Source organism: Saccopteryx bilineata, chromosome 9, assembly GCF_036850765.1.
Source record: "Saccopteryx bilineata isolate mSacBil1 chromosome 9, mSacBil1_pri_phased_curated, whole genome shotgun sequence".
NCBI lineage: Eukaryota > Metazoa > Chordata > Mammalia > Chiroptera > Emballonuridae > Saccopteryx > Saccopteryx bilineata.
The window spans coordinates 9,595,759-9,621,176 of NC_089498.1; the positions used below are offsets into that span (position 1 = coordinate 9,595,759).

The 25,418-nt window shown below is 51.1% G+C and overlaps 1 protein-coding gene across 2 annotated transcripts in view; it reads left to right on the forward strand.

Annotated features, from left to right (window-relative positions):
* NUP93 (nucleoporin 93) overlaps positions 1 to 25,418 on the forward strand; it is a 91,843-nt gene that overhangs the window by 63,919 nt on the left and 2,506 nt on the right. Inside the window, exons 5-20 of one of the 2 annotated variants that reach the window (XM_066243313.1) lie at positions 313 to 441; positions 6,783 to 6,857; positions 8,701 to 8,790; positions 10,534 to 10,673; positions 13,612 to 13,744; positions 15,105 to 15,262; positions 16,252 to 16,417; positions 16,673 to 16,766; positions 17,508 to 17,699; positions 18,167 to 18,293; positions 18,377 to 18,449; positions 19,627 to 19,671; positions 21,887 to 22,003; positions 22,695 to 22,813; positions 23,601 to 23,718; positions 24,116 to 24,199. In XM_066243313.1, coding sequence (XP_066099410.1) covers positions 313 to 441; positions 6,783 to 6,857; positions 8,701 to 8,790; positions 10,534 to 10,673; positions 13,612 to 13,744; positions 15,105 to 15,262; positions 16,252 to 16,417; positions 16,673 to 16,766; positions 17,508 to 17,699; positions 18,167 to 18,293; positions 18,377 to 18,449; positions 19,627 to 19,671; positions 21,887 to 22,003; positions 22,695 to 22,813; positions 23,601 to 23,718; positions 24,116 to 24,199 — 1,860 coding nt within the window. Of the gene's footprint in view, positions 1 to 312; positions 442 to 6,557; positions 6,662 to 6,782; positions 6,858 to 8,700; positions 8,791 to 10,533; positions 10,674 to 13,611; positions 13,745 to 15,104; positions 15,263 to 16,251; positions 16,418 to 16,672; positions 16,767 to 17,507; positions 17,700 to 18,166; positions 18,294 to 18,376; positions 18,450 to 19,626; positions 19,672 to 21,886; positions 22,004 to 22,694; positions 22,814 to 23,600; positions 23,719 to 24,115; positions 24,200 to 25,418 lie in introns of those variants that run through there. The other variant, XM_066243314.1, reaches the window with a different exon arrangement.

Below are 25,418 nucleotides of genomic sequence, written 5' to 3' on the forward strand. Positions count from 1 at the left end.
AGATTTGGTTCTGGAGACAGAGGGTTGCACAGCAGCGTGGACGTGCTTAATGCCGCTGAACTGTGCGCTGGAAAATGGGGAGGTGGTGAATCTTCTGTTGTGTATTTTACTACGGTTTAAAATTTTTTCACGTGTCAGACTTGATGAAATAAATGGGGTCTGTTGCGGACAGTTGTCAGTGAACTCTTTAAGGATAATTTGTAGAGTAAATTGCTTTTTCTCTACTTACGGGAAGATGGTAGATCGGGGAGGGGGACTTAAAGGGAACGGCGCTTTGTCTTTGCGTGTGGGCCATCTCTGCTGTCTCCCCAGACCTTCGGCATGGCTGAGGAGTACCACCGCGAGTCGATGCTGGTCGAGTGGGAACAGGTGAAGCAGCGCATTCTCCACACACTGCTGGCGTCAGGAGAAGATGCCCTTGACTTTACTCAAGAAAGCGAGGTGGGTTGAGTCCAAAAGATAAACCGCTGTTCATAAGATGTGAGTGAGGTCAAGGAATGCTTATCTGCATGACGGTGGCGTCTCGTGGTGGCTGTTGCTCGCTGTCCCCTCTAAAGCACTTTCTTCACTTGGCTTCTAAGATGCCTGCATTTGCCTGGATTTGCCCCAACATGTCTGGCTGCTCCTACTCAGCCTCCTTTACTGAATTTCCCTTATACTCCTTGACCTCTAGATGTTTGAGTGCCCCCGGCCCAGTCCTTGACCTGGCCTTGTTTCTCCCTCAATCACTGCCCTGCTGATCTTGTCTGAGCCTGTGGCTTTAAAGACCATGTATCTGCTGAAGACTCACATCCGCATCGCAGCCCCAGACCCCAGACTCACTTATCTGGAGGCCTTCTTGGCGCTACTTGGATGTCCTAGAGACGTCTCGCGCTGCACGTGTCCAGGATTGGCTCAGGATAGCGCCTGGCCCACGTCCCTCCTGGCGCCAGCCTTCTCTCAGGGTTTGTCCTGTTTATCAGGGGCAGTTTAGTCTTTCACTTGCTCAGGTCAGGGTCCTCAGGCCCCGTTTGGTCCTCCCCTCCTGCCTGGCCTGTCACACACGCTGGGAAAGGCAGAGTCTAGCCCCCACTCACCGTGTCCGCTGTCAGCACTCCGGTCCAAACCACTGCCAGCTCTTGCTCGGGCTGTTGCGTAGCCTGGCTGCTTGTTACAGTTACCTGTCGCCCTGTAACAGATCGGCGCCGACCACAGTGGCTGAGACAGGCATTTATTTAGCTCAGCTGCTGTTCCTGGCTCAGGGACTCCGGAGGCTGCGGTTGGGTGTTGGCTGAGGCTGTGTTCATCGCGAGGCTCCCTCCAGGACGGATCCGCCCCCAGGCTCACTTGTGTGGTTATGGGCAAGCCACAGGCCCGCTCAGGCTCTCAGCTCAGGGACATCAGCTTCCTGTCCTGTGGGTCTCTCAGGTGTACTGCGCACAACATAGCTCACTTCCCCGGTGCCAGAGTGAGGGACCCGAGGGAGAGCTCACGCACCCCAACACACAAACCAGTCTTTATATAACTTAATCTTGAAAGTAATATCCTGTCTACCCCCCCTCTTCAATGTAAGTTGCTAAATCCAGCCTGCCCTCAGGGGTGAGGTTCTTCAGGGGCTCGACTCCCAGGAGTGCGGATTGGGGACCAGTTCAGAGGAGGTTGGCCGCACTGGCTCCCTGCTTCTGCCCTTGCATGGTCTCCACTCGCAGCAGAGCAGCGCTGCTGAAACGGGTCAGGTCGAGTCACTTGTTTTGTCTCTTGCTCTTTTTACTTAATACATTCTCTTCCCTGAGAGGAGTTTGGAGCCCACCTGGGATCAGCAGGAAGTGTCCTGCCTGATCGGTGACGCCTGCCCTGTGCCAGGAAACGGGCTTGCTGCACGTTCCGTGCTGGTGCCAGGGGGTGCACAGCCCTGTGTTGAAGCCCTGCAGCCCTGCAGTGTCCTCACTGCTGGCGTGCAGTTCCTGGGAAGCCTCGTGGTGATTGATGTAAAGCACCTTGTGCACAGGGCCGTCCGTCCCGTACTATTTTTAAAAAGCAGCTTCAGCTAATTTAGATGTGCAGGTTAAAAATTGTAATGATATAAAAAGTATAGTGTTAGACATTGCACATATTTTTCCCAGTGTCTTTTTTCCAGTAGTCTCATGGTTAGCTAGCATTCTTTGCTCATCAGATAGGGAACCACTGAGGCTCAGAGACATGTCCTATGCTGGTGGGACCCAGGACTGCTGGCTCCTAGATTTCTGTTCTGTTCAAGTCCGGGTCAAGGATGGGTAGTGTGGCAGTTTGTCGTGCCTGCAGGATAACTTTACACATCCCATGTCCACAAATTACCTCTTGATTTAAAACCAGTTTTTCTATTAAGTTAGCCCCTCAATTAATAGAGCTAAAGTCGTTTGTCTTAGGAAATTACTCCTTAAGGCTCCTGTTCCACATTTCTTAGTCTCAGAGACTTCAAAGACTCAGACGGGAGTCTTTGGGAAAGAAGAATGGATGTAGAAAACCCTGGGTCAGCCTAATGTTTCTTTGTCAATTCCTTGTGAGTCTGTCTGGGCAGATAAATAGAACGGGTCATGGTTTTATAAACTTCATTTTTTAAAATGGTGTTAATAGGTCGTGGTCTGTATTGGGATTTGGAAGTAATTATAAGCTGCTAATGAGATGTTCTTTCTCGATTGTTCTTCTCTTAAAAATAGACCAGTCCACTTAGCAGACTCTTCTTCCTCGACCTCGAATCCCCTTGGAAGGGAGTTAGTTCCCAACACTTCCGCTATTCTCTGCCTAGCAGAGGGGACAGCTTTGCTGGGACAGCTGGCGAGGGAGGGACGTGGAGGTGTTCTCTTCAGGGTATCCAGGGAGTTGCCACTTTATGGACCCTGTAGGTTTTGTTATTTGTTCCTGTTGTTTTGAACATTTTTCCTGAAGTATAACAGGTACAGAAAAGCCCACATCCTAAGTTTGTAACTCAGTGAATGATCACAAATGGAGACTATGCAAGGGCAGAAGCAGGGAGCCAGTGCGGCCAACCTCCTCAACCCAGAGGGAGAAACAGCGTTGCCAGCACCCAAGCCGCCTTGCGCCTTTGCAGTCACTGCCCCCCACCCCTCCACAAGGGAACCACTGCGTGCCCCCAGCATCAGAGATGAACTGTGTCTGCTTCTGAACCCGACGTGTGTAAATGGAGTCAGGCAGTATGTACTCTGGTTTCTGCTAACATTCTGTTCCCGTTGCCTGTACTTGTGGGCTATTCATTCTTGTGGGTGAACAGTGTGACTGCGATCTGTTAGTCCGTTCTGCTGTTGACGGACATTGGGATAGTTCCCAGTTTTTGGCTTTTATAAATAGTGCTGTTGTGAACATTCTTTTACATTTTTTGGGGTGAACTTATGTTTGCCTCCTGGGTACACCTGAGAGGGGAGCTGCTGGGCCAGAGGGCGTGCATATGGTCAGCTCTAGTAGCTGCTGCCAAGTGCTTTTCGACAGGGGTTGTGTTCATGTACCCTCCTCTCCGGCAGGATGCAAGAATTCCATTTGTTGCAGATTGCTGCCACACTTGATATGTTTTGTCTTTTTAAATTTAGCCGTTCTGGTGGATGTGTGGAACCGTGTGTTTTTACAGGCTTTTTCCATATAATTTTCTTCAAAGTGATGGGAAGGTGCTGTCATCCCCACTTGGGCAGCAGGCACCTTATCTACTCCTTTAGAGGAAGCCGCGCAGTGGGAGGGCCAGAGACAGGCTGAGGAGCGGTTTCCTCGCCACAGGGGCCTCGGGTGTGCGTGGGGCGCCTGCCCGGGGCAGGCAGAGTGCACACTCAGCATGTCCTGGCAGTGTTGGTGGCGTTCGTATTTGGTCAGCTCTACACTGAATTCATTTTCATCATTATAATAAGGATCTGTCCTTTCGTAAGTACTTATTGTCAGGGAGAAGGTTTTTGAAATCCAAAGAGTCACTAGTTAGAAAGGAGGCTTCCAATCATTTTCCACTGACCTTACATTTGAAAGAAAATGTCCAAATTTGGATAATTTAATAGAAAGAGAGGCTTGAGGTTATTATTTCGAAAGGACGAAGGAACTAGTGCATGCTGGCTTCTGAAATGTTTTCCGCCAAGCCTCTGATGACAGAAGAGCAGCGACACATTGCTTGTGGCCGTTCCTGGCGAGTCTAATAAGGGGAATGGTGCCTCCCTGGCGTCAGTTCAGTGTGGGAATTCATTTCCCTTAGGATAGCACTGAAGACAGAGGTATCGTTTTTAAAGGAAGATGGGAATTGGAAGATCATTAGTCACTTTTCAAGTGTGGGCTGAATAAAAATGATGTGCTTTCAAGCAACAGACTCCCGGCAAAGCGCCCTCGTGCCCTACCTAGTCCTGCCTCCGATCCGTGCGGCGTGCCGGTTTGAGCAGTGTGGGTAATCGATATAGCAGCCAACTTTGAGAGCAGGACTTACAGGTAAAGTTTTCTAACCTTAGTGGAGCTAGTGGCTGTATTGGTATTAGACCAGTCAGTGGATGGTCCGTTAATGTATTTTCTGGAAAATGACTTGACAAGTAACAGGCTCAGTAGAGAAGCTAAGTTGTAGCTTACTCGTTAGAGATGGTGGTCACAAGGCACACTGTGATGTGTGAATGGTATGAACATCGTCTCTAATTCTGATAACTGACTGACTGCCATATTTTATCAATTCCCAGTCAACAGACCTTGCCCACATTTTAACATTTCTGAAATTAAGACATCTTAAATTCAGTGGGATGTTATAGTTAAATTGACATTTTTTTTCTTTTTACAACATTTTTTTCTTTTTAATTGAATTTATTGGGGTGATGTTGGTTAATAAAATAATATAGGTTTCAGTTGTACAATTCTATAATACATCATCTGTATATTGTATTGTGTGTTTACCACCTCAATTTGACACAATTTTTATTCCTACATAAAGTAACATTTGGTTTTGCAACAGTGTATGACATTTGGTAGAATACAGTAAAATATAGACTCACAGAGTTTGAATCTAAAAACCCCAGACTGGAGAATTCCAAACTATTTCATGGCTCCCTGGTAGTTTCCTAGGGGGTTGATTTGTTTCACGTATTGGAGTTTGAATAGGATTTCAGTATAGAACTAGCGACCTGCTGCTCTTTCAAAAAGGAGTTTATTCAACAGGCCCTTCATTTTAACACCAAGATGTGTTAAATATGGACACCCCCTCCGTGCACAGTATTCTATGGTGGCGGTGTACAGACCGCCTAGACGTGACCTCTGACACGGAGCCCCTCCCGTCCGCACGGGTCCCCTCAGGTGTCCACGTGCACTTAGATACGCATCTGTCCCCTCATCAGTTTATCACCAACTGATTCCAGAAGTGGCATCATTTTATGTATTAGGCTCTACAGTTTAACATTATGTTTTGATTTTTTTTGCTTTTGGAGCTTTTTTTTAGATTAGTAGTCAGAGGTGTCTGTCATTTCTTAGTGGCTATAATAGGTTTCGTCATATAAACAGCCTGAGTTTTATTCTCATTTTATCCATGCAGAACAAGGCTATGGAGGTTAGATGTCATCTAACTGTGCAACCTTGAGTCACGTTTAGAACCTGAGTCTTCTGGTTCCCAGTTAGTGTTTTTTTCCTAGCAGTACTGGTTTCTGTGTAGAGTTTGTAACCAGCATTGTAAGTTAATCACCTTGGTTCCATTGTGCTCATATAAAGCCAAAATATTCCACTTGGAAATTAGAAACTCCCTTTCTTCTTTAGTATCACCACGTTTCTTCTTTATGCTGTGCTTGTTTTACTAGTTCCCACACTTTCTCCCTAACTAGAACCTCCCTCCTCAGGAAAGGTTTTATTCATGCCCAGATACTCTCTGCACAAAAGTAGTTGCTCAGTAAAAGTCTGCAGCGCCCTCCTGCCACTCTGCAACCACGTCCTGCCTATGAAGGAACGCTCTCTTACAGTGACCAGGGCACGCCGTCTGCCCTGAGGAGACCCTCATGGCTGCGCTACAGCGGTGGCCGTTTCTCCACATCTCCACATGTCTCTAGACTCCTGGGCAAGCCTGTGTCTTCTCTGGCCCTGGTCTCCCCTGCCTCGCTGGGCTCTGGTCCCCTGCTCCTGTCATCCCTGCTGTGCAGTCTGGCCGTCGTGCAGAGAAACCCAGAGGTTTGAGGACTGAGGAATGCTATTCCCACCCGGCACACGGGTTTCCCAGCCCTTAGGCAGCCCCTGGCTTTGAAATTGCAGCAAACTCTTTGCTGGTTCCTCTGCTCAGGAACGAGCAGCACACATCCTGTTGACGGACAATTGACTTGATGTGTGGTGACAGGCTTGGCCAAGGGCAACTGAAGGCAAGGTACTTTTGAAAGCAAGAGCATTAAGCAAAATTAATTTAAATGGAAATCTGAGCCTGCAAACCAACTACTTTTTAAATGGGTAATTTTAAAAATTGGGTTTTGTACTGGAAAACGTTTCTCGAGGCTGTTTGTGTGGATTCGGCTGAAACAGCCATGTCCTTGCAGGAATGTCCAGCACTGTTGCCCTTTGTTCCCTCGTTCATTCCCCCGAGTTAGGTCGCTGGAATGAACAGGCCTAGTGCTCGGTTGTTTTAAAAGACTTTGGGATGGTCAGCTGTGTTCCAGAGAGGTGGCTGTCGTATAGAGCATCTTGGACTCAGTGGTACCGAGCACGCAGAGTCAGTCCCCACTCAGACAGCGAGCGGGCGGGGCTTCTGGTTCTGCGGAAGGTGTTTTGTTTGTTAGTGTATATGACTGAATGCTGTCCTTAACCAGTTCTGAGTGTGTCTTTCTCCACAGCCAACTTACATCAGCGATGTGGGCCCCCCTGGTCGGAGCTCCCTGGACAGCATCGAGATGGCCTACGCGCGGCAGGTGAGCGCTGCCCGGGAGAGTGGGGGCCGGAGAGCCCCGTGTGAGCCTTCCGGGGGTTCCGGGAACAGGCTTCCTGTGAAAGTCAAACCCTGGAAGCAAGTCGAGTTTTCCTTCATAGGACTGGTTAATATTTCACCATCGCGGTCACTGAGAGTTCTGTCACACTGTGTAATAGACTGACTCCGATTTGATTTAGGGAAATTGAATCCGCCCTTGCACTGACCAGGGCATCTCACTTCACATTTGGCAGTGGCCCGTGTACAGCGAGGTCTGAGTAACTGCGCTGCTGAGCAGACGGAGTTCTGCATTAACTGACTACCTGGGGGGGCGGTGCTGCTGGCAGAACTCCTGCACCTCTTGTTGTTGAGAAACGTTCTAAATGCTTTTCTGCCTGGTGAGCACTGTGTGCTCACCACCACCACCTAACATGGTTGTCCTGGGTAAGCTCACGCTGTTTTGGGCCCATGGTTCCGGTGGTATGGAGTGACACTGCTTTGGATAAAGTGGTGCTGGCCACTGGGTTTTATTCCGGCTTGTGCTTCCCCACTCCACATGTCGAAGAGGGAAAATGATCTTGTTTCTTGAATTGAGGGTGGCGGGCTTCCATCCCCCTTATACTGTGTCCTTGGTGAGAACTTCCTAAATGCTTTTTAAAGTCTCAGCATACTGTGGTCTCCTCTAACCAGGCAGCCAAAGCCAGCAGCAGCCGCTTCCGGCACCTGAGTCCTGTCCTTCCAACCCCCTCGTTCTCCAGTTTTTAGATCCCGCCCCAAAATACATCTACACCCTTTACTCTTCACCTTGGTTGTATGGCTGACGCCTTCCATTGCCACCCCCACCCCCGAGCCCAAGCCTGATAACTAAGCTGCTGAGGAGAGACCGTGTGTCTTCTGTATTTGCGAAGACTAAGGCTTCAGAAAACTAACATTTTCTCGCACTAAGGATGCTACAGTAGCTGTTCATGTGGCTGTCCCCTCCAGTGGAGAGTGACTCTCTATATCCCGTGAGCATAGAACTTTGCAAAGGCCCGCGTAAATGCTCATTGAGTGAGTAAACACCCCCTTATAGTTTAAAACTCTTTTTTATTTCATCTTTGTGCCGCCCTTGGAGGCTACATGATAGTGTCCCCATGTAAAGCAACAGGAAATAAGGGTCAGCAGGGTTCCAGTTTGTCTCACATCACTACCTGTTCTGTCCCTGCTAGAGCAAGGACTGCAGATGTAACGACTAGAACTTACTAGCTTTTACCATCATGATTTTAGGGTATTTTAAGATGAACTTCAAAGTAGTATTGCTTTTTCCATACCTTAAATACCACATAGTTCCTTTTTCTTGAGAACAGTTACTGAGAACAAATGGACCCTCCAGATGTGCAGCAGCTGCTGTTCTGACCCGTGGGGGGCTGTGACGTGACCCGCCTTACTCGAGTCACAGGCGCTGGGCCTGGGTCCGGGCCCATTTGTCCTTGTGCTAAAACATTACCAAACTTTGCCTCGGGTTCTTAGGAAGTAGTGCGGGAGCCCTTCCGTTGTTCCTTTGGTCCTTGCTCACTGGGACTGAGGTCTGCTGGGACCACCCTGCTCCATTCCTCCGGGGTGGGAAAGGCTGGGTAGCAGTTTGCTTTGATGTGTTGATGCTTCTGCACCACGCTCGACCACAGAACTGAGGGTCTGGCCGGAGATCTTTCCTCCAGGCAGCCCTGACGGCTCAGCCGCTCACAGGTAGCGAGGCTGGCCAAAGCTTTGCTGACCACAGGATAGACATTGGCTTCAGCACTGCTTCACGAGGTTTTAGAGAGATAAAAACAGAAACATGCCATTGACTTCACTTTTCATTGTTTCAGATTTATATCTATAACGAGAAGATCGTAAACGGGCACCTGCAGCCAAACCTCGTGGACCTCTGTGCATCCGTCACCGAGCTGGATGACAAGGTAGGCCCGGGCTGAGCCAGTAGAACGTGGGTCCAGTGTTCAGACGGGGTTAGCAGCTTGCTGACCTGACGGAAGTGGGCTGAAGAAGACAGTCTGTTCTGTGGGATAAAATACAACTGCTCTTCAGAGTTTTATTGTAATTTTGTGGGCCATTTCTTGATGATGATGATGTATCTATTTGTAATGCATCTTCAGGAGGCTCAGCCAGGATCAGTTATTGGCCATGAGAGCTCTTGAGCTGTATTTGCTTTGAAGTCACTTAGAAAGGCTAACGGTATCTTGAACCAGAGCCGAGTTCAGACGATGTGGTTTCCACACCCATGAGCCCCTTGAACTTGATTCTGGCAGGGTCTTTGTAAGCCTTCCCCACGTGCTGCTGGTCGCATCCCTCTCTGACTCCCCATCTTTGTTTCTAGCCCTCAGCTCTTGTCCCAGCTGGTCCCCCCTGCCCCCCAGGGAAAGACTGAATTAGTGATTGGAGCAGGAGGTTGGCAGGCAGCCAGAAGGAAGGGGCGAGGAGGGAAAGGTACAGTGGAAGCAAACACTCATGTGTGGATTGTTTTCCCTTCAAATGCATCCAACTTTAGTTTGCTTTTTAAATATTAAGAGTATAAGGCCGTACCACAGATCTAGAGACGAACGTAAGCTTAACCTGTGGTGGCGCAGTGGATCAAGCATCGACCTGGAACGCTGAGGTCACTGGTTCAAATCCCTGAATTTGCCCGGTCAAGGCACCTACAGGAAGCAACTACTATAAATAGAGGCTTCCCACTTCTCTCTTTCTCTCTCCCTCCCTCCCTCCCTCCTTCTCCCTCTCACCCCCTCTCCTCTCTGCAGAAATCAATAAATAAAAAAAATCTTAAAAAAAAAAGTGAAAGTAAGACTTCATCTACCATCTGACCAGCTAGAAAGAGTTACATGTGGGTGGATTTTCTAGTTTTTGTTTTTGAGAGGGACAATGGAAACGGTATTTTCTTTTCCTTTGCGAAAAGAGTAAGCTTACCTTTCTCCAATCAGTAATGTCTTCCAAGGATTCTGAAGACTATACTTTCAGGGATCATTTCTATAGCTTGTTCCAAGGATTCTGAACTTTAGAGTATTGCAGAGGTTCAGGGGACACATTTTTTAGGGAGGAGTTCGCAGCCAGAGGGAGCCCTGCTGTATGGTGGGGACAAAGGAGAGAATGCTGTCCTGGGAGGCGCGCAGGAGGCGGCTTTCACAGGCGCTGAGTGGGAAGGGAACCGGGAGGCTGTGACCCTCCCAAAGCGGGGGAAGGGCCGTGGCCCTTGGTGCGGCTCTGAGAGAACAAAACACGTTATTTAGGTTAAACTCTTATTTTAAGCCTTAAAAAACTGAAATGACTTTGTGTGGACTGAAATGCAGCCACTTGAGTTAAACCCCTAGCGCCCTGGGCAATTGTAAGGTATTCACTCTCTCTGCAGGGAGAGCCCACTGAGAGTCCGAGTTCTGTTCTCTCTGTGTGGTCTTAATTATGGAGGTGCTTGTCAGGCCTGGTGCAGTCACTGGTCTGAACACCAGCTCCTGACTGGGTGGGGAAGGTGGAGTCTGGCAGGTGCCTGCTTCACTGTGTCACTGTCTCTCTGAGGGCCTAGCCTGGGGCCTCAGACAGGAGGCATTAACCCCTTCCTCGCCACGTGCTGCCCGCCCGTGAGGCCAGAGTGCACGGAGAGCCTTTTTCTCTAGCCCCACAACATTGTCCCGTGCCGTGTCATTTACATGCAGAACATCTCTGATATGTGGACCATGGTGAAACAAATGACGGACGTGCTCTTGACGCCGGCGACAGACGCCCTGAAGAGCCGCAGCAGCGTGGAGGTGCGCATGGAGCTGGTCAGGCAGGCGCTGGGCTACCTGGAGCAGAGGTGAGGCCAGTTGGAGCAGAGGTGGTGCTGGGGCAGGCTGCAGCGGCCCAGTTCAAACCCGGGGAGCTGGTCTCAGCAGTGTCACCTGTGTACAGAAGCGCTTCTCTCTGGGACCAGTTCTGCAGTGATGTAAAGTTGTATTCATGGGGGCACTGTTTGACTTGTCCTTTCCTTTTCCTGTGCCTGAGGATGGCGAATCAGGGTGATTGGGCCATGATGCCTCAGGCCAGGCCCCTGTTCCCTAGCGGGGTTGGGCCATCACCATTCCTCCTTAGGCATTTTAGTCTCCACACCGGGTAGTCGTGCCCCTCATGCCTTAGGAAAGCCCCCGAGCCTTCGTTTTCCTTCTGGCTCTGTTCAGTGAGTCCCCGTGGGTCCAGATCCTTCCCAGCTGCTACCGCCTGTGATTAGTGCCTGGGTCTCTGCCACCCCCGCACTAACTGGACTTGTCACTAAGGGGCTGTTGTGCCCCTCACTGTTGTCCCCTTGTTGGTGGGGCTGGTGCTATTCATCCCTCCCTGTGGACACTCTTTCCGCCTCTGAATTGGCCAGCAGGGGTGTCAGGAGTACAGCAGACCCTCTTTATTTCAGGGACAGCGTGCTGGACCGCACTCGGCTGGCTCGACAAGAAACCACGTTGAATATAGTTGCTTAATTCAGCTTTGCCTCTGGGCCTGTGCACCTGCCAGGGGCCTTGCAGTGCAGTCACCCTTTAGCAACAAAGGAATACTTCATTAGTGACTCATGAATTTCCTGTGTGTAACTGAGGTGATTCAGACTTGGTACAGCGGAGACTAGTTTTTATATCAAATGCTGTGTGTCACAGTAGCTACACAAGGTGAACACCATCAGGCATACTAAACTCACGGGCCTCCATTCTCTTAAGTAAAATCTGGAACTTTACCTGGTCATTTATCCCTCTGCATGGGCACAGAGAGTTCATGAAATATTTCATGGGGCTTTGGCTACATTTTTGTAACATGAGTTTTGAGTGTATTGATCTTCAGCCATAAGGGACCTGATATATTTAGTACTATTTATTGCTGCAAGTCAGAATTTCTTACCGATAGGTTTTTTTAAATGGGTACACATATATGACTACTCCTGACTGTTTTTTCCTTTAAACCTGACCTTGACCTTGATGTCTGACCTCACCAGTGATGCCCAGCTGCGTTCTTGGTTTTCTGTCTGGTAAGCGGCGCTTGGAGCGATGTGGCAGTTTCCTGCCCACGGTTACTGAACCCGATTTTCTTCTCGCTCCAGGGACTTGCTCCCTGCTGGCCTTCTTTTTAAGGGTTCATTGTCACCTTTGGATAAAAGGAATGTTTTAGACTAATTATACTCAATTATAAAGTATTTTTGCTGATGTTAATCCACTCACAGGGGGGTGGGGTCAGTGGTGCAGATTTCCAGTTATAAAGTGATTAAGGCCCGGATGGAGTGTGCAGCATGGTGGCTACAGTTAATAGTGCTGTCTGCGTATTGAACAGTTGCCAAGAGAGCAAATCTTAAACATTCTCATCACAAGAAAAATAGTTCTGTAGCTGTGTGTGGTGGAGGGCGTCCCCTAGGCCCACCGCAGTGTACAGACAGCACGCCACTCGTCCACCTAGTACGCTGTCACGCTTGTGTCAGTTGTGCCTTGATTTAAAAAAGACATTTGAATATGGGTTATGTTTGTTTTTGGGGTTTTTTTGTTTTTTTTTGTTTTTTTACAGAGACAGAGTGAGTCAGAGAGAGGGATAGACAGGGACAGACAGACAGGAACGGAGAGATGAGAAGCATCAATCATTAGTTTTTCATTGCGCGTTGCAACACCTTAGTTGTTCATTGATTGCTTTCTCATATGTGCCTTGACCGTGGGTCTTTAGCAGACCGAGTAACCCCTTGCTGGAGCCAGCAACCTTGGGTTCAAGCTGGTGGGCTTTTGCTCAAACCAGATGAGCCCGCGCTCAAGCTGGCGACCTCGGGGTCTCGAACCTGGGTCTTCTGCATCCCAGTCTGACGCTCTATCCACTGCGCCACCGCCTGGTCAGGCTATATGGGTTATGTTTTGTTTTGTTTTTTTGGGTTTTTTTGGAGGGTTTTTATTTTTTTATTTTATTCATTTTAGAGAGGAGAGAGAGAAGAAGAGAGAGAGACAGAGAGAGAGGAGAGAGAGACAGGGGGGAGGAGCTGGAAGCATCAATTCCCGTATGTGCCTTGACCAGGCAAGCCCAGGGTTTCGAACCGGCGACCTCAGCATTTCTAGGTTGACGCTTTATCCACTGCGCCACCACAGGTCAGGCTATATGGGTTATGTTTTTGATACTAAAAGTTACTAATGTCGAATTTCTTGGTGTCAAGATGGTCTGAGATTAAGTAAGAGAATGTCTCGGTCTTAGGAGATACAAGGTGGAATATTGCAGATAGAGTAGTCCCTGCTTTCTGTATTTCTAATATTTTTAAATGGTTCAGAAACAAGTGTGTATGGTATGTTTGTGTGTGTGTGTGTGTCTACATATATAGAATGAAAGTATGCATACAAATGTTAACCATATGGACTCTAGGTGAAAGGTATATGAGCATTCATTGAACTATTTTTTTAATTTTTTAGAAGCTGAAATTTTTTTCCGTTGAAAAAGGAGCCCATTAGAACTTTAGGCTGAGAGCTGGAACAATTACTATCCTGCACATTAGCCCTAATGCATTGAAGTCCACAGTTATGTTCCTCGGGATTCTTTTGAGTATGTGCAGTGATGAGAAATCTTGACAGCGATCCCCTGCCCACTGAGTAAAGGATGCCATTTGCTTCATACCCATGCACTTCCTCCTGTGTCAGGTGTGAAGTCCGGGCCCTGCCCTGCCCAGTTCACAGGCTGCCGCCGTGGACAGGGACACAGATATGTGTGATACGTGTTTTCAACCTCCGTCATGTTTTTCCTTTTAATTTTTCCAGTTATAAGAATTACACCCTCGTGACTGTCTTTGGAAATTTGCATCAGGCCCAGCTGGGTGGGGTGCCTGGGACTTACCAGTTGGTTCGAAGTTTCCTGAACATTAAACTTCCAGCCCCCCTGCCTGGGCTTCAGGTATTGGCAGTTTTCTCTGTGTCATCATTTGTGCCCCCAGAGTGTTCGGTTGAATTGAGGTTAGGTGTAGAAAAGAGACTGGGGGGTGGGGCTGAGAGGCCAGTAGTACAGGAGTCCGGCTGCTAGTGGTACTTGCTCAGCTCATTGGGGGCACGGGGGTGTCCTTGGGTTCTGGACGTGATTTGGAAGTAGAGCCGGTAGGACTTGTTGAAGAACTTGGGTGTGAGAGGCAGAGTCGGGGGTGACTTCTGAGACTGCTGGCTGTGACAGCTAGAGGAGTGGACTGGGATATGGCTTAGGACGTGGCCTCTCTGGTCAGCTCACAGTCCAGTTGGGAGATTACCTTACCATCATTCATCACACTGTGTGCAACATGCTATAAGAGTGATGGGGTACATAGGAGCCTGGCTTCAGAAAGGAAGTGAGGCTCACACCTGTGCTTGAAACACAGGACTCACCAGCCCGAGGGCTTGGGAAGAGGACTCCACCTGGAGGGAACCGTACTGGCCGTGGGGTAGGACTCGGCAGGTTTGCGGCCAGCTGGGGAAGGCCTTGAGTGCCAGGCTGAGCCCGTTGGATGTGAACAGCTGAGGGGTTCAAGTGGGGAAGTGACCAATCAGGTCTGGGTTTTAGACGGTCCTGCGGGGGAGGGTGGAGCAGCCAGACGGGAGGTGTGTGGTCCACCTCTCTGAGGGGTCCTGTGAAAGCAGAGAGAACAGTTTCACTGTCCCGCTAGCACATGGCGGCAAGGCCAGGGTCAGCAGTGATAAGCTCTAGCCCTGGGAGAGGAGCCAGAGCTGCCTTCTCAGGTCCCCAGCCTGAGCGTGTGTCTGAGCACAGACAGCCGGTACATGTTCTGGTGAACAAACACGAGTGAAAATGCCAGTATCCATTTGGCCAGTTGGTGGTGGTTAACATTTTATAAACTGGGGAATGGTAATGATGGTCTCTTACTGGTCAGTGAGCAGCTTTAGCCCTTGCTGTGCAGGGGCTGCAGCAGTCAGTGCATGTCTGAGTGGTCCCCGAAGAGCGTGTTACTGATGACTGCAGGCTCCAGGGTTCTGTGGAGAAACCACGGGTGGCTCTGAACTGGGTGGGGCACACGGTGACTTAGGGAGACGCTTCAGAGCCAGTTTGCCGCTTGCCAGCTTACTTTGAACAAATACTTCTGTGTTCCTGTGCCTCAGTTTCCTCATTTGTAAAAGATGTAGGAGGAGGCCATTAGTGATCCCTACCTAACAGGGTTGTGCTGAATATTAAGTGACCTCATACAAGGGAGGACCTAGCGGAGGGCAGCACATCAGAAAGCCGTCGGTGGGCTCTAGTTTGTGTGTTTATTTGAGTGTCTTCCCTCTTGCAGGATGGAGAAGTGGAAGGCCATCCTGTGTGGGCGTTGATTTATTACTGCATGCGCTGCGGAGACCTGCTTGCCGCTTCACAGGTGGTCAACCTGGCGCAGCACCAGCTGGGAGAGTTTAAGACCTGGTTCCAGGAGTACATGAACAGCAAGGACAGAAGGTACAGCGTGGGGCATGCACGTCCGGGAGTATTGCTCTCCTTCCCCTCCCTGCCCACGGCTCAGAGCAAGTTTCTACTTGGGGGAGATGTGTAGAGGCAAGTAGCAGTCTCTTGAGAAGAACAGTGAAAACCGCGGAAGAAGAGCCCCATTCTAACACTCGTGTCCCGACTCCCACATTTCTGTGTCTGGGGAATTTTCTGTTCGGCTCCAGAGAGGCTGTGGCAGGTACAGTACTGCGGTGGTTCTGTAATCCCGGCACGTCGGTGTGCTTAGAGAACGCCTTTGTCGTCCACACTGCCTAACACTAGTGCTGTTCTGCTCAGCCCAGAGTGTTGTCTTGCTCTCCCGAGCTCGGGCTGCAGTCAGACATTAGTTTCCATGTACATACATTATGTGGAAGAAACGATAGCGGGCGCCCAGTCAGACCTGTGAGAAGCAGAAACGGCTGGGGTGGCAATGTTCATAATGCCATGTCCGGAGATCTTCTTAAACTAGACCCCCCATCTTGTTGTGTCAGAGAGTAAAGCAGGGTTACTATCCTTGCGTTTCCCCCAGAGGGAGAGGATTTGAGAGCAAGTGTTTATTTGGAATGTGATAAGAAAGTAGGGAGCCCAGAGGGAGGCCAATATGGTTAAAGGGAAGACTTTTTTAAATTTACTTTTTAATTGGATTCAGGAGGGTGCAGGTTCAGGTGTGACACTCGGTAAAACATCACCTGTGCTCTTGTCCATCCTGCCTGCGGGCCACCAGAGTGGGGAGAGCAGCCCCCCGGCTTCCTGCCCTGCCGTCCTCTGCCGGGGGGGGGGGCTGGTAGCCACGCAGGGGCAGGGGGTCCCCTGTCAGGTTCAAGGGCTGGCACCCAGGGGCTGCGGCAGGACGGGGTCTGTTCCCCTCAGTCAAGGAAAGCTCCCTGCTCTGTTACATCACTGGGATCAGATGCCCTTGAGGATCTTTAGTGAGTCTAGTTTTTGTCCCCTTGTGTCTTCAGATTGTCCCCAGCTACAGAGAACAAGCTTCGACTGCACTACCGCAGGGCCCTCAGGAACAACACAGACCCCTACAAGCGGGCTGTGTACTGTGTCATCGGCAGATGTGACGTCACCGACAACCAGAGCGAGGTGGCCAACAAGACCGAGGACTACCTGTGGCTGAAGGCAGGTGCTGCTTCTCTTGCCCGCATGGGCTGCGGTCCGTCTGGCCGCTTATGTCTGCCCACAGATTTTACCTGCTCAATGTGTGGTGCCAGTAAGGCGACCAGGCTAGTGGGTTCCCGTCTGCCGGCTCCATTATTGATTGGGTCATTCCCACCCGGTGACTACGGCCGTTAGCACGCCGCTGAGCAGCCACAAGTGTGCGCCTGGATCGGGACATGGTTTGTTCCAATGTGTGTGTTTCTCTTGGGGGTTTAGTTAAATCAAGTGTGCTTTGATGACGACGGCACCAGCTCCCCACAAGACAGGCTGAGTCTCTCCCAGTTCCAGAAGCAGCTGTTGGAGGACTACGGTAAGCCACCCTGGTCATAACACCTCCCCTCGCTCACCTCAGGTCACTGCTGCCCTGCCTCTGGGAGCGTCCTTCTCCTCTGAACTCCAGCTCTGTCAGAAGCTGGGTCCTCAGAGCACAGCACACCACAACACAACAACGATTGCAAATTTGAGTAGAGGCCCACCTGGCCTTACGCAGTAGGCCTGACCTACGGTCATACACAGTGAGCTGTCTTCTTTGGCCTGCCCTGATTGACGTTTGCTCAGGGACGGACGTAAACAGGACTTCCTGTTGCTTCCCTGTAGATCCGTGGTGACTGTGTCTGGGCACAGACTAGGGCAGATCCGCCCGCCCCCTTGTCTAAGATTCTGGGGAGAACAGATTCCAGCTGGCCGCGAGCTGTTGTTGAGTTCAGGCCTCTGCGAATCGGAGGGAACGGAGGCGCCTTTGACACCTTCACCCCTCCTTACTGAGTGACTTGGGCAGGGTAAGGAGGTCCGCAGCCCCTCTGGGTTCCGTTTTAACGTCTGAGCTCTGTTCTTCTCCCATGTGAGGCAAGCGTTTCAGGTTGACAGTGGACAGTGCGACCCCACTTGCCAGTTGTGTTGTGGGGTCTGGAGAAGGCCACCGGTAGGGTTCCCGAGGCGTCCTGTGTCCAGGGCCCCTCCGCCCTGCCCGGCAGGCCGTAAGCATGCCGGTGTGTGCTGGGGTCGGGCTGCTGAAGGCCGACTCCCCCGACTGGGCTCTGTCCCCCGCCAGGCGAGTCCCACTTCACGGTGAACCAGCAGCCCTTCCTCTACTTCCAAGTGCTGTTCCTGACGGCGCAGTTCGAGGCGGCCATCGCCTTCCTCTTCCGCATGGAGCGGCTGCGCTGCCACGCCGTCCACGTGGCCCTCGTGCTCTTTGAGCTGAAGCTGCTCCTAAAATCCTCGGGGCAGAGCGCCCAGCTCCGTGAGTGTCCGTTGGCAGTTGTGTAACCATAATACACTCCCATTGGGTGGCAGCAGGCGCATCACCGCAGCCAGCAAGGAGCCGGGCGGATGGTCGTGATGCAGCGGGTGGCCTGCAGACTGGGGCAGGGGAAGCGCTGTCGAGGCATGGGTCTGGTTCCTGCCAGCCAGCCAGCCGTCCCTGTGCTGGCCCACGTGGGCTGGAGGCCCGGGAGGGGGGGCTGTGGGCGTTACCGCAGCAGTCACCGGAGTGCCCCGTCCCAGTCGGGTGTCGCGCGGACACTAGCGTACTAGGGATTGACGACAGAACGCTGTTACCTCCTCTGTGGGGCGGGGGCGTTGAGGACAGGGCAGTGAAGGTGTTGGCCAGAGCTGCCGGAGCTGGGCTTTGGACTCGGCTCCCACAGTTCCTGGTGGTTGGGGTCAGAGGGCAGGTGATGGTGACCAGTTCTGTCCCCCACGACGCAGTCAGCCACGAGCCTGGTGACCCCCCCTGCATGCGGCGGCTGAACTTCGTGCGGCTGCTCATGCTGTACACCCGGAAGTTTGAGTCCACGGACCCGAGAGAGGCCCTCCAGTACTTCTACTTCCTCAGGTAGAACCTGCTTTGACCCTTGACGGGGCTGGTTTTGACCTCGGGTCCACACCAGAAAGCTCACTACGTTTGTCCCCATGCAGGGACGAGAAAGACAGCCAAGGAGAAAACATGTTTCTGCGCTGTGTGAGTGAGCTCGTGATAGAAAGTCGAGAGGTGCGTGGGCTTCCTTCTCTGCCCCGTGTTGTCAGTGCACGTGTTCCCACGCTACCGGGATCACTGTGGGCCCCCGTTATGGTAGTGAGGACACGACGTAGGGGATTTTTTTTTTTTTTTTTAATTTTTCTGAAGCTGGAAACGGGGAGAGACAGTCAGACAGACTCCCGCATGCGCCTGACCGGGATCCACCCGGCACACCCACCAGGGGGCGACGCTCTGCCCCTTTGGGGTGTCGCTCTATTGCAGGGTTCCCCAAACTTTTTACACAGGGGGCCAGTTCACTGTCCCTCAGACCATTGGAGGGCCGGACTATAAAAAAAACTATGAATAAATCCCTATGCACACTGCACATATCTTATTTTAAAGTAAAAAAAAACAAAACTGGAACAAATACAATTTTTAAAATAAAGAACAAGTAAATTTAAATCAACAAACTGACCAGTATTTCAATGGGAACTATGGGCCTGCTTTTGGCTAAAAAGATGGTCAATGTCCAGTTCCATATTTGTTACTGCTAGCCGTAACAAGTGATATGACGCGCTTCCGGAGCCGTGACGCATGCGTCCCGCGTCACTGCAAGTAGTACTGTACGTGAGCGATGCCGCCACATACAGGACTCCAGGAGCACAGGATGCGGATGACCACTAATGAAAGATGTGCCCCTTCCGGAAGTGTTGCGGGGGCCAGATAAATGGCCTCAGGTGGCCGCATGCGGCCCGCAGGCCGTAGTTTGGGGACCCCTGCTCTATTGCGACCAGAGCCACTCTAGCGCCTGGGGCAGAGGCCAAGGAGCCATTCCCAGCACCTGGGCCATCTTTGCTCCAATGGAGCCTCCGCTACAGGAGGGGAAGAGAGAGACAGAGAGGAAAGAGAGGGGGAGGGGTGGAGAAGCAGATGGGCACTTCTCCTGTGTGCCCTGGCCGGGAATCGAACCCGGGACTTCTGCACGCCAGGCCGACGCGCTACCACTGAACCAGCCGGCCAGGGCGACGTAGGGAATTTTTACAGTTTTTTTGGTTTCTGTCAATGAAAATGTTGCTTCACTGTCACTGTTTCCTCATTAATGTAAGACTTCTCCTACCTCCCCTGTTTTCCTCCCTCTTGTCCCCAGAGAACTGTGGAGTGTGTGTGTATCTTGTCCAGTAAATTGAGCAAACTGTTTTTGTTTCCACAGTTCGACATGATTCTTGGGAAGCTAGACAACGATGGGAGTAGAAAGGTGGGTCGCGCACCCTAGAGCTGTGCTGGGTGCAGGGGGGGCTGTGATTGTCCAGAGACGACAGTTAGACTCGGGTTCAAGGTGCTCAAGACGCAAATATGGATGAAGTTGCTTAGTTTAAAAAACAAAGAAGGAATGTTACAGGCCCCAAGTGATGACCTTGATTTTGCATGCATTTCTGTTTTCTCTTAAAATATGTAAAATGGTGCCCTGGCCAGATTTAGCTCAGTTGGTTGGAGCATCGGCCCAAAGCACAGAGTTTGCCAGTTTGATTCTGAGTCAGAGCACATACGGAAACAAATCAGTGTTCCTCTCTCTCTCTCTCTCTCTCCCCCCTTCTCTCTCTCTCCTTCTCTCTCACTTCTCTCTCTCCCCTTCTCTCTCCCTTCTCTCTCTCTCCCTCCCTTCTCTCTCCTTCTCCCTCCCTTCTCTCTCCTTCTCCCTCCCTTCTCTCTCCTTCTCCCTCCCTTCTCTCTCTCCCTTCCTCTCTCCTTCTCTCTCCCTTCTCTCTCTCCCTTCCTCTCTCCTTCTCCCTCTCTTCTCTCTCTCTCCCTTTCTCTCTCCCTTCTCTCTCTCCCTTCTCTCTCTCTCCCTTCCTGTCTCCCTTTCTCTCCCTTCCTTTTTCCCTTCTCTCTCTCTCTCCCCCTTCTCTCTCTCTCTCCCCTTCTCTCTCTCTCTCCCTTCTCTCTCTCTCTCCCTTCTCTCTCCCTTCCTCTGTCTCCCTATCTCTCCCTTCCTCTTTTTCCCTTCTCTCTCTCTCTCCCCCTTCTCTCTCTCTCTCCCTTCTCTCTCCCTTTCTCTCTTCTTTCTTCTCTCTCCCTTCCTCTCTATCCCTCCCTCCTCCTCTCCAAAGTCAATAAAATAAACATAGGTATTTTTTTAAATGTGAAGTGGTGATTGAGTAGCTTTTTTATTATGTTCAAAGTACTCATCTGTTCATGCTTGCCATTTTTTGAGCTGAGAAGTCTACATTTCTGTCATTCTTGGCTCAGAAAATATGCTAGAAAAGATCACTGTGCCTACTCTTCCCAGATGGAAGAGTTAGAAATCTGCTTGACCCTTCTCAAGGTCGTTTCTGGGGACTCAGAGCTTCACACTGACCCGAGATTCAGCTGCTCCCATGAACCTTAGTGATTCCCTGAGACCTGTCCTGCCCATTGGGTGGCTTAGGAGAAGGGACAGAGGCCCTGGCATTCGGGACCAGGCCTGACCCCACTCAAGGACACACCCCACTGGCTTGGGAAAGTCACTTGCCTCTCCCCGGGACTCCATTTTCTCATTTGTAAAATCTGAGTAGAGCTCACACTGCACACACCACTCGGCCTAGCAGTGAGGCCAGTGACGGTGCTGACGACAGTGGCCCTGCTTATTGAGCAGTGGCAGTTGCCAGGCACTGTGGTGAATGCATTATAGGTGTGTGTGTGTGTGTGTGTGTGTGTGTGTGTGTGTGTGTGTATATATATATAATTTCCACAAGAACTCAGTGAAGTTGGAATCATTATTTAAGTTTTCCAAGTGAGGAAACAGAGGTGAGAGCGTCTATCTTCCTTGGGATCACACAGCTAGTAGGAAGGGGAGCTGGAATTTGAACCAGTCCTTCTTGCCCCCAGAGCTCCTGCTCGTCCCCGACCTGTGCTGCCCCTGGGGTGGTGGGCGCTGATGGAAAAGCAGAACGGCCAGTCATTCACCGTGCGCCCACCCCAGAGACCCCATGGTTCCTAAGGCCTCCCTGCACTCCTGACCATTCGGTTGCCGTTGAGTGATGGTGGTGGTTTTTTAAAAATATTCTCACCATGTATATTTTGAGCACTGAGTTTCTTTTGCCATCTGTCTTAGAAAGCAAATCCCAAACCTCTCAGATACTTTTTCTAAGTTCACTGGTTCTCCCTCTTGGTGCCTGCTCACCAGCAGAGGTAAAAGCGTGGATGGTGTCACTGCCCTGGGTCATTCTGGAAAATGAGGAAGCGCAGAGTCTTACTGTTGACTCGCCTGTGCTGCCCCTCCCTCTTCGAGTGTAGCTTCCTTGGTCCTTTTCAGATATTTAATAGCCCTTCTATTTTCCAGAGAGCCACAGCCTAGCGAGTGAAATGTGTGCTTTGCCCTGGGCAGGCATTTTCAGTTAAAGTAGATTTCAGACCCCAGTTGCTTCTTTGCCTTTAAAATAACAGCTCTGTGCACCCATCCCTCCCTCCCTCCCTGTAATTTGTCTTGTCAGCCTGGAGTCATAGATAAGTTTACTAGTGACACAAAGCCTATCATCAACAAAGTAGCTTCTGTGGCTGAAAATAAAGGACTGTTCGAGGAAGCAGCAAAGCTTTACGACCTTGCCAAGGTAAGGTGCACTGTCCTCAGCACAGAATAGATCTGTCCCCTTTCGGCGTCACTGCTCAAACATCTGGGGATGTCTACCCGCGCCCTGTTGAGGCACTTTCCCTGGGTGCTTAGGGGTCAGCGGTCCGGTCAGATGAAATTCCCATTCTGCAGAATTTCCTCTGCCCACAGCGTATTTCTGGCCAGACAGGAGCGGCACGTTGTAAGGGTGTCCTTGGGTCTTGAGCGATAGTCTTACTTGGCAGCAGAATGAGCATCTGTCACATTTTGATGGTGAAGCTGCTTGTGACAGTGCCTTGGTGCCTACTCTCCAGGCAGCCGGGGATGCACTGGTGACCGGAGTGCGGGGGGAGTGAGCAGGGTGACGGTGGGGCCCTCCGAGCGCTGGCGTGGGGCCTTGTGCACAGAACACACAGGTGCTGGGCTGTGCAGCCTGAGAGAGCACTGGTCCCCTTTGTCAGCTGAGAACAGCGGACAGGAAGAGGTTAGCATTCTTTATTTTAATGTAAGAGTGTTTTGATTGCGGTCTAATAAGATGTAGAAAGTGTCCAGTATGAAGAGTGTGCCTTACGTGCAACCACCGCCCAGGTCGGGGTGCAGAACATTCCGTCCGACACCCCAGAAAGCCCCCCGGGCGGTTGTTTCATTTCCCCTTCTTGATTGACTCCTCCCCCCATTGACTCTTCAAACAGAATGCTGACAAGGTGCTGGAGCTGATGAACAAACTGCTCAGCCCCGTCGTCCCCCAGATCAGCGCCCCGCAGTCCAACAAGGAGAGGCTGAAGAACATGGCCCTGTCCATCGCGGAGCGGTAAGGCCGGTGCCAGGGCCCAGTGTGCGTGTCCAGCCGTGCTGGGAACAGCAGCGTCCCCGGGCGGCGCTGCCCGCTCACGCCCCGCGGCACCCCGGGTCCCTGCTTCCTGCGCCAGAACCAGCTTGGTGCCAGCACACTGAATGTTTTTCCACAGAAAAAAGGGTTTGCAAGGGTATCTCAATATTTTCGTCGGGCGTAGTAGGCTCAGTTCTAGACACTGTAGTCATCTCTGTACTGTTACCAGCCATCTCAAAGGCATTTGGGAACAAAGCCAGGGACGGCTGGACGAGGGAGTTCTTAGCGGGGTAGTGGCCAGTGTTTCAGAATCCACCCGATTGTCATCAGTGTGACTCCCAGGCTTAGGCAGCAGCCATGACTTTGTGTGCCCTCTGCAGATGCCCCTCATAAAGTGACCCAGAGGAAACCGAGTCGGGCAGCACAGAAGAACATTCTTTGGCAAATGAGATATAGATCCACTTAGCTAACAACCCGCAGTGCTGGCTGCTGGGCGTTTGGGCCTTAGGCCCTCCCATCCTCCCTGGGATATCTGGCGGCTGAGCTGGTGGGACGTGCTCAGCTATTTCACGCAGAGTATTTGTGGGAGGATTCAGAGCAAAATCCACCGTCAAAAGCTGGCCATTTCAAAAAGCAACACTGTTTCCCACGCCTTCACATCATGGAGAGCATTCAGGAGGGTTTGGCATTTCTCACCTGCTGTCCCGAAGTTGCCGACTGTACAGAGATTCATCCTCTACACCGACCCCTTTCCTCTCTTGTCTTCCAGGTACAGGTCTCAGGGAGTCAGTGCGAATAAGTTTCTGGACTCCACATTCTATCTCCTGCTGGACCTGATAACCTTTTTTGATGAATATCACAGTGGTCATGTTGACAGAGCCTTTGATGTGAGTGTTTGAAGTGCAGGCTCATGTATGCCCTGGAAAAATTCAGAGCACTTCCTGGGAGTCATTTAAAACAAAGGAAATGTCACCAGTATGCCTGTTATGTAAAGAAGAACAAGTGTGATCCCAAGAGTTTAAAAGGGATTTCTGTGCTTCTCTCTTCTTTTTCTTGTTATTCTATTCTTTTCCCTTTTAGTTTGAAAACAGAGAGGATTCTTAAAGTAATTTGAAATCTCTGAGTTTTAAAGTGGCCTCAGAAAGTGAGGATAGGGATTAAATTAGCCTTGTGTGTGTTGGGGGCGGGGTGGGGAGCCCTCATGAACCCGTTAGGTGCTGACCGTTCAGGGAGGAACTGACTGTGAGGCTGTGTCACAGGCTGGCGGGTCTCTGTTTTGAACAGATCATTGATCGCTTGAAGCTGGTGCCCCTCAACCAGGAGAGTGTGGAAGAGAGAGTGGCCGCCTTCAGAAATTTCAGCGACGAAGTGAGTAGTGTTCTTCCCAAGCTGGGGGCGTTCTTTCCCCACTTCCGCGGAAAGCTGTTGTTTGAATGTAGCTGATAACGTTAAGAGTCTTAGTATGGAGCCATCCAGACGGAGTTTTCTAAGATGAGTTAAATGCCCCCTATCCGGGCTGGTTTTTCTGTGAGTACTCATATCCCTGTCAGGCTCTGAATTTCTGACTCTGAAAGTACAGTCACTCTTGAGATCAGACACGGACTTGGAAGAAATGGGTCTCTGGTTAATCCTGTGAAGTCTGGTTTAAGTCTTTATTATCCACTTGTTCTAGAAGGTGTTTTTGTGCTTAAATGATCTTTTTTCATTCCATTGGTTGCATAGAACATGCATCATGATTCACTCCCTTCCCCTCTCTGAACAGTTTCGTCTTGAGAAGCAGGTGCAGTGGCCACGGCCCAGTTAACAGCCTTTGAGCGCCAGAGCCACTGTCTCTGCAGGGTTCTAGCACACTGCCACCATCTAGCCCAAGGGTGCTCGCTCATCTGCACACTGGGATGGCTAGAGAGCTATAAATATCCTCAAGCCCAGCCCAGCACCCAGACACTGGTTTCCCTGATCTGGGCTGTGGCCCGGACGCCTGGTCACTCCATGCACAGCTGGGACAGTCACTAATGGTGCGCCAGTGTAAGACTGCTCCTCAGTAAGCGATGCCTTTTATAAAGACACGCTCTGTCCTAGAGGAAGGAGGAGGCCGGCTCGTGCAGAGCAGGGCGCGGGGGCTGCTGTGGTTCACACAGTTCAGAAGGCCCCACCCCATCCAGCCCTCTCTTCACACGTGCTGTCACCCTGGCCCTCGCCACTTTTCCCTTTGTTGTGTCTCACCTTCTCTGGGCACCCTGCCCATTGCGTCCTGGTTGCAGTGGTGCGCCAGCACCTGTGTCTGGAGACACTCCCAAGGGCTCTGCTGGGGCTGAGGGTGCAGGAGAGACGGCGTGGAGGGTCTGAGACGGGTGTGTCCCCGCTTCCTGACACTCAGATCCATGCTTTCCGTGGTAATCACCCTGCTAGCCAGTGCAGGCCTACGCACTGGTCAGAGGTGGTCAGCCTACCTTTGGCATAAAGGAGGCGCCCACGGAGTGACCCATTGACCCCCTGAGCAGCGCTGCAGCTGTGCTCTCACATGAGACATTGCAGTGCCGTCAGCCACTTTTTGGTGACTAGGTCCTCACTGGCAGCTGGGCTGCGC